This window comes from Xiphias gladius, chromosome 4 (genome assembly GCF_016859285.1).
Source record: "Xiphias gladius isolate SHS-SW01 ecotype Sanya breed wild chromosome 4, ASM1685928v1, whole genome shotgun sequence".
Classification (NCBI taxonomy): domain Eukaryota; kingdom Metazoa; phylum Chordata; class Actinopteri; order Istiophoriformes; family Xiphiidae; genus Xiphias; species Xiphias gladius.
The window spans coordinates 15,642,719-15,650,560 of record NC_053403.1 but is presented as its reverse complement, the minus strand read 5'-3'; the positions used below and the strand labels follow the sequence as shown (position 1 = coordinate 15,650,560).

Genomic DNA, 7,842 nt, shown 5'->3' with positions numbered 1-7,842 from the left:
ATTTGACCAGCAGATGTCTCTATTTACTCACTTGTTTCAACTTGTAGAGGCAGGTATCAGGAATAGAAGTCAAACATAGTACAGAACAAAGGTCGGTCACGGCATGCAGACATTTTCTTAAGTATGTGAACATTGTAAAGCTATAGAGTCATCCTGAGAATATGCGAAACCTGGTAAGTGTACAATACTCTAAGTGAAAGAAAAAAAAACTGGTCACTTAGCCTTTACCTTTATAAACACAGCAGAGCAGAATCGATGTAACAAGTTCACATTATTGGTATTATTTCTTGGGAACATATAAAAATATCAGTTTTTTATTTCCCACAGTAAAACCATTTAAAAAAAATGTTTACACCTTCATGCACGGCATCAAACTTATCATCATATTGCAGATAACCTGAGTTGTTTTCAGAATTCCCCCTTCCTGTATCATTGGATACATGCAGGTCACCAGTTCACAGGAAGAGATTGTACAGTAAATTACAGTATAAATCATTTTGAGTAGTTATAACTTCATATGGACAGAACTACAAAAAGAGGTGTAGAAAAAGGAAAAACACTAACAAAAGACCATAATTATTTCCCTTCATTGTTACATGGTGGTACATAAATTATGTGGCATTCTTCTGAATAACAAAGGTACAAAAGTGAAGTTAAAGTTGTTTTTTTTTTACTGTGCTTTAATTATTAAATATTCTTCATTTTTATTTTAAGCCTGTGTTGATGCTGATGGAATGCAGAACTGATAGTAGATTGAAAAGTAAAGTGGGATAACTTAAAATAAAATATCCCAGCAAGCTTCTGAACATCTCAGCTCAAAACGAACAAACTATGTAGCATACAAAAATAGAAAAACCAGATGACTAAGTGATGCTATTTTTTTCCTGCAGACAGAAAAAGGTTAAGAAAAGAACCAAAATAAAATGCAGAAAATTACTATTGACTGATTGTCCCTTTTTTTTTAGTACAAAGAGAGAAAACTGACACTATGGGCCAGGCAGCTCCATTATTCGTATAAAACCTGAATTAGATAAAAGAATAAAGACTAAAGTGCTGTAGCTCTGCCTTCATCAGACGGTGTATCAACACATTAATCACGAAGAAAAACCTCCTGTTCCTCTAACAATCAGCGTTTCCTTCAAAAAGAAAAATGAAGAATTACATTATGATTCAGCCCAATTTACCACCAGCATACAAACAAATACTGTCCAAAGGTGTTTCAACAAGAACAATTTAAGTGCTTTACCTGGAACTAAAACAGGGATAGGGTGATGCTAAACCAAAACCAAAACTACCCACAACTACTACTGCTAATCACTCTTATCAAGTCAACACATAAGTACAGTCAAGGAATATCTATTGTAAACTGTGGTCACATAGAATATCACAACATACTGAAGAAGTAACAGAAACCACCAATGTTAATTTTCTTCACAGGGTTTTTGTACTACCTGAAAACACAGGAAGAGCTTATTGTCACAAACATTTGCCAGGTTTACCAAACTGTTCACAAAAAAAAACAAAACCCATCATTTGGTATTTTGATGCTAGTTTCGGAGAACCCTACTACAGTACTAAGTGCTCCTAAGATTTTGATATTATTACATGTGTATTCAAATAAAACTGATAGGTCATGCTTTTGCATAATGATATTTAATGATAAGTGCAGAAGAGCATTTTTTGTAAGAATGGGGTAAGTATATAGATGAATATCATCTACTGGTCCATTGAGATTACCAAATTCCATTTGTTCAAAATATCATTCTCCTCCCACCCTGTTTCCCCACCTCTCTCCATCTCTCTAAGTGCCTCTGCCTCTTCCTCAGATGCTTGAGTGACAAACACATTGTCCCACTTCAACTTGCCCTTCACAGCTTTCACCTCCTCCTCCTCTCCTTCCATCCTGCCCTGACTCCCTTCCTCTCCCTGCATCGACCCAACCAACCCCCCCTCCTTGCTGAACTCCATCGCCATCTCTGGCAGAACTAGTTTCCTAGTTTCAGGATCCCAGATTATATGAGTTCCCTCTTCCTCCTCCTCCTCCTCATCTTCCTCTATACTGTGTGCTGTAGCTAGACCATAGTCATTTTGTAAGAAATCTGATAGTTCAGGGTGGGAAGTAGGTGTGTATTTGATGCTCTGGGGGATATAAGCAGAAAGAAGGGCTACTTGATCACTCTCACCTCCTTCCTTGACTGCTCCATCTATCTTTCCATCTGTTCTTACTCTGACCTTTCTGTCCATCTCTTCCACCCTTCCTACTTCCTTCTTTGCTTGTAGATTTACAGGAACATGGTAGAGGCCAGTTTGCGGGTTTTTATTTAGACATAAACCTCGACACTCTCTGTCCTCCTCCTCTTTGTCGACCTCTCTCTTAGTTGCTCCCTGAAAAGATGGTAATGATCCCTGAATTTGGGTCAGTAAAACTGACTTTAAGTGTGACCATGGCTGCGCCTGTACAAGTGTGCACTTCTCTGACCGTGAATGTGTCTGTGAGTGTATCGGCATGTGTGTTTGCGTGCATGTGTGGGTTGACATCTGCGAGAGGTAGGACTTTGCCCGAGGAGCGTAAACTCCAGCTGAGTGACCATCCTCAGCTCTCCACTCATTGTTCTCATAACTGTCTCCTTCTCCGATGACATCGATTTTAGGAGCTACTCCAACAAATCCATAGTCAATGGACAAATCATCAAGCTCTGAGGGTGCTTCGGGCCTCTGGGGGGAGTACCTCGGTGGGGGATCTGCGTTGTGTTGCTGCCGCTTGGGGCATGCAGGGTCTGTTCTGGCGTTGTCAGTCTCTGATCCTGGCTCGTCTTTGATGACACTGATGAGGATGAGGTTGAAATTCTCAGGAGAGAAAGTCATAAGGGGAGGTTGAAAGGAAGGTGGGTTCTGGAGGTTGAAGGAGAAGGAGTGTGGCATTGGAAGATTGACCATTAGCTTTTGAAACATTTTTGAAATCGACATTACTTGTCTGACATGCTGTGAAACAGTCAAATTTGGATTATTTATTTATCACATACTGTACCAATTAGACACTAAAATTAAATCAGTTCTTAAAAAGCTCCCTCCAGTGATTTAATACTGCAAACAAAGGTCAAAAGTGTATCAACAGAGACCAAGATATACTGACTTTTAGTCCCTACCATGGGTCAAGCCTCTACATTTCCTATAATGTACCTTATCAGTGTCCTTTGTTAGACTCTTCCTGCCTGCTAAATGCCATCATCTTTAAAAATGTTACAGTCCAGTTTGTAACACAGGCTTTCCCCCTTAAAAAAAATGTGTTATCCACATCCAAGCTGAGATAAACCTGGTGATGACGTCATCAGGGTTATTTTTCTTACATTTTATAACTGTTTTCACAAGCTCCTCTATGACAAGTAAACTGATCATCATGCCTTTTTAAACCTTTTAACATACACTCCCCCCTGGACACGCCATACTTTTTCAAGTTTTACTTGCGTACTCTGTATTGTACCTGGATTCATTTGGATTCAATTACCAAAAAGAGAAGAATCTTATTTGTTGATACCAATATTACATGTTTATCGCCATGCAACTTTTTACAGTGCTAGCAAAAAGTAAAAGTTCTACATACTGCTAGAATTCTGCGAGTGGTACAGTGGGTGACAAAAGGATAATAATCCCGAAAAGTAGTTCAACTGCCAGCTGTTTGTTAGTGCACGTGTGTGTTTGCATTACCAGTATATATGGGCTCTTCTGTCCTTTCCCCATCAGGTAGTTACGGAGAAAGTAGCCAACCACCATAAGCACACACATGCACAAAGATGGAGCAACAATGCCCCAAACCACCCTCTGCATCTGTGCAATCACAGGGTCTGGAAGGAGACATGAATCGGGAACATGTCACACAAATACATACATAGATTTGTGTAAAGGTACATGTAGGGAATACTATGTGAACACCTTCCAAGCCACATCAGGACTTAATGTAGAAAATCCAAAATGCACTATTATCATGATAAAAAGAAGGCAATTTTTCTTGATTGACATTTTGGAAATGTCCAAATTCATACACACACAATAGGCACAAAATTCACTCTCTTTCTCTTCCGTATCATGTTAAGTCACATTTCTTTCTACCCATCAAAACAGGGAGCAAAATATTCTCTGTCTCACACACCCACGATGTGGTTGTACCTTGAGGCGATGTTATGCAGTGCCATGCTGAGGACAGGCATTGAACAGGCATGGAGAGGAATCTTGTCTTGGCAGAGAAGCAGTACTCTGTTTTGTGATCCATCAGCGGATATTTGTACGGACTAGAGACCACTTGGAAATGATCCTACAAACAAACATGCACACAAACAACAGATTAGTCTATAACTGGTTAAGTGGTACAGAAGAACTTCAGGGGTGCTTGATTTAATCCCCTCTCCATTTCCAGGAGGGTGGGAGAAACTAGGATTTTTATATATTCCTACTCACTATCTGGCCGCGACGGATATTGTGGACTGAGAGGTTGTAAGTCATCTGGGGGTATAATGTAGCCATGGAACCCACCGGGGTTTGGTTGTTAGGCTGATATCTCACTGGTCCCTTCAGAGTGATGATGGCATTATTGCCCTCTATTTCCACAGAGACCAGCGGAGGACCAAAACTAGCTATATAGACAGACAAAAATATTTTGTTTTGGTAGATTTAAAATAGTTTCATTTGACATGTCAATCCTAAATTACCAAAACGTTTGAACATCACTTTAACTTACTGTCGGACTTTGGATCGAATCTCCTGTGTGTCATGGCCCATTTGGAAGATGCTCTCTTGCCCACAGCACAAACTCTGGCGTGGTATCCCTGCTCCTGATCCCACGTCTCATTGCTCAGATCGCACCAGCTGCGCACTATTTCTGTACACTGCCGCACCGCCCTCCAGTTAATCTGTCGTCCTTTACTTCCTTTCACGCTGTCCCCGTAGCTGGGAAAGACAGAGTACGCCCACACAGATAAGAGGATGCGCTAGGATAATATCAAAAGGCCTGTTCAATGCCCCCTCAAGAAAGGTACTTCAGGTTACATAGGCTGCTCGTTAGATCAAGTTACGTCTTTCTTATGTTTCTGCCCCCGCTCCTTTCTTGGCTTCTTTTTGTCTGTAAATTCTGTTGGGACATGCTGAAGAAAGCCTATATAAAAACATTAACTTCTGACTTAACCAGGTTAAAGTCCATGGCAGTTACAGTATGACAGATGCACCAAAAAGGAAATAACTTTTCAACTTGAAGACAATAACTTTGTTCTTGGTGCCACTGTAGTTAACGAACATATTTTCTTCATTTTTCTAAAAAATGTAAACTTACATGGCATACTGCACCGTAAAGTGTGTGTCCTCCGGTGTGCTGTTTCCTGGGGACCAATGCAGTACATTCCTCAAATTCACTGAGGAGAAGACGACATTGATGGGGCTGGGAGGAGTTGAGGAGACTGAGGAGAAATAGATGGGAAGTTTGAGACTGAGAGAGATACGAGTCATACATTTAATATGAACTAATGTGTGTCATTAGAATGTCTGCTGGTTTCTGGTTATGCAATAGTTGTGGAGAAGACTTTCCCCCATGTTGCAGACTGGCTGACGGATCCTTATACTTCCTCTTGTATTTACGGTACTAAAGAAATACTTCTTGCTACGTCACATAAAAAGTGATAGCTATTGCTGTAACCCACTGTATCTCAAACTTGGGCCCAACACACAGAATGCGGACGAATTTTGTTGTGCTTTGATACTATTGGCTCTTTACTAAACCTATACATTGGACAGTTAAACACAAAAAAATATAACTAAATTAATTGAATTGAACTAATTTAGGTTCAATTCAATTAAAAACACAGTATAATATAAAAACGAGGGACACACTGATGAAAGTGAGTGGGTCATAAGTTACCACTGAACTGTAATAAATTGAACATGAAGTAGAGCTCCGTACATTACAAATATGAAAGCCATGTAGACAACCAAATGACTGGCCTGTGACCACTTTTTTGGCCTCGACAATTCTGTGCATAGTAAGAATTGCTATTTCGATATTTGGTGTCTACTTAATATGAATAAATACGGTTTTTTATTACCGTGTCATACTCACAACTGTGCCCTGACTGCTTGGGCTCAGAAGACACCACGAATGACTTTGTTCGTGTATGATATCTGCACAATGCTTCCACTGCAGGTTGCAATTATTAAACAGTTTGTGGCGGCCCACTTCATTTGGATAAACATCACATCATTATTTATAACAGTTTCATAAAAAGAGATTGCTTGTGATTTGAATCTGTTAACTATTAAATCCGATCCGCTCCACGGCAAGATTCAAATCCGATTTTCGAATCCGTTTTGACTCTCACTCTGATCACGATTTAATGAATCTCCTGCACATTTCACCTGATGCCATATTCAAAATAGCGCGATGGCTGGCCTGCATTCAGACTTTCGTGTGTGACTTCTGTCTTTTCACCGCACACGCACGCACGCACACGGTTTCGTTAATCGTTAATGGCAACAAAATGGCCTAAAGTAACCCACTAAACTATAAAGAGTGAACCATTTAACAGGTGCTACTTGTCGTAATGGGAATAGGTCTAACGTCCCAACTAGGGAAAAAAAGAAGTATACCAAAAACAACAGTCGTACTCGTATAGTTAGTTTAAGGCTGCCATACCTGTACAGTGCAGGACCCCCAGGTTCAGAAAAACTAACAATGTCCACATTTCTGCATGGAGCGGTCATGTTTTTTTCACAAGAAACATTTCCAGCCTGCGGCAGCCTCTCGGCTACTGCGCCTCCTCCGCCCAGCACACCTCTCCGTAGCCCGATGCCTGAGTTTAAAAAAACACACGTGGAGGGGAAAAAAAACAAGGAGGAAGTAAAATGGGGAAGAAAAAAGAAAAGAAAAAAATTGACGATTCAGTCGGAGTGGTTTTACTGTCAAGTAAAAAAAAAAAAAAAAAATGCCTATGCGACAGGTGCCAGTGAAAGAGGAAGGAATGTAACCTCGCTTGTTTATGCACATTAGGCGGGAGGAGTGACTGGGTTTGAGGAACAGCAACATAACAAACACTAACCCTCCTGCCAGGCATTGGTGGACGAAGTAATCAGACACCGCAGTGTAAAAACACGCAAGTAAAAGTTCTCCATCTCAAATTTCCCTTCGTCACCAGAACAATATTAATAGTGCTTCGATCAAAATCGAAAACACTATGTAAAATGGCGTCTATATTACTAGTTTATTATTATTATTATTGATTAATCAACATGTAAGGAGATTAATGTTGTAACTGTTTAAGGTGGAGCTGTAGACTATACTTTGCATTGTATTGTGTAGTTTGACCTACAAATATGTGATTTGAGTTGATCATGTATTTGTGTATAATAGTTTTATTTCCATCCCCCATTGCTTTTATTTGATGTAATTTAATGTTGATTTCAGGAAGAGTCTTCGTATAAAACAGCTCCTGCAGATTTCAATGTTCGTTACATTTTAAGTGAACATTAGGTAGCCAATTTGCAACAGATATGTAGTCGAAGACTGAATCCACAAAAGCCTTCCTGTAGTTAGCTTTTGTATGCATTTGAAAAATAGTTTGGTCAGATCATCTTTTTCCGGTTACATGTCACATGAAACCCAGAACAACATCAAAACTGCCTTGACATGTTTTTTTTTCTTGGGTCGGGTCCAAGAAGCAGGTTATTGAATTAACTGAAAATTAACGCTTTTTTTTCCCTCCAGGTTCCACAGAAAACTCAGCTCTGCACCATACCTTAATCCCAATGAATGTCACTCGCGAGCCTAAAATGCAATACACAAAACGAGACCAGATAGAAAATAGA

General features: G+C 39.9%; 1 protein-coding gene across 1 annotated transcript; it reads right to left on the bottom strand.

The window, feature by feature from the left end:
* Positions 1 to 34: 34 nt before the first annotated feature.
* Positions 35 to 6,819, bottom strand: il20ra (interleukin 20 receptor, alpha). Its single transcript, XM_040124643.1, has 7 exons — positions 6,674 to 6,819; positions 5,321 to 5,444; positions 4,733 to 4,941; positions 4,453 to 4,628; positions 4,165 to 4,309; positions 3,706 to 3,842; positions 35 to 2,892 (listed from the first exon to the last, which is right to left on the bottom strand). The coding sequence occupies exons 1-7, from the start codon at positions 6,720 to 6,722 to the stop codon at positions 1,717 to 1,719; spliced, it is 2,016 nt and encodes a 671-aa protein (XP_039980577.1). The 5' UTR covers positions 6,723 to 6,819; the 3' UTR covers positions 35 to 1,716.
* Between the last annotated feature and the right edge of the window lie 1,023 nt (positions 6,820 to 7,842).

Coding starts and splice junctions, on each gene's coding strand:
- il20ra (XM_040124643.1), bottom strand. CDS start 6,722: ATGTGGACATTGTTAGTTTTTCTGAACCTGGGGGTCCTGCACTGTACA. Junction 5,445..6,673: donor GGGGGTCCTGCACTGTACAG/GTATGGCAGCCT, acceptor ATTTCTCCTCAG/TCTCCTCAACTCCTCCCAGC. Junction 3,843..4,164: donor CTGCATAACATCGCCTCAAG/GTACAACCACAT, acceptor GTCTCCTTCCAG/ACCCTGTGATTGCACAGATG.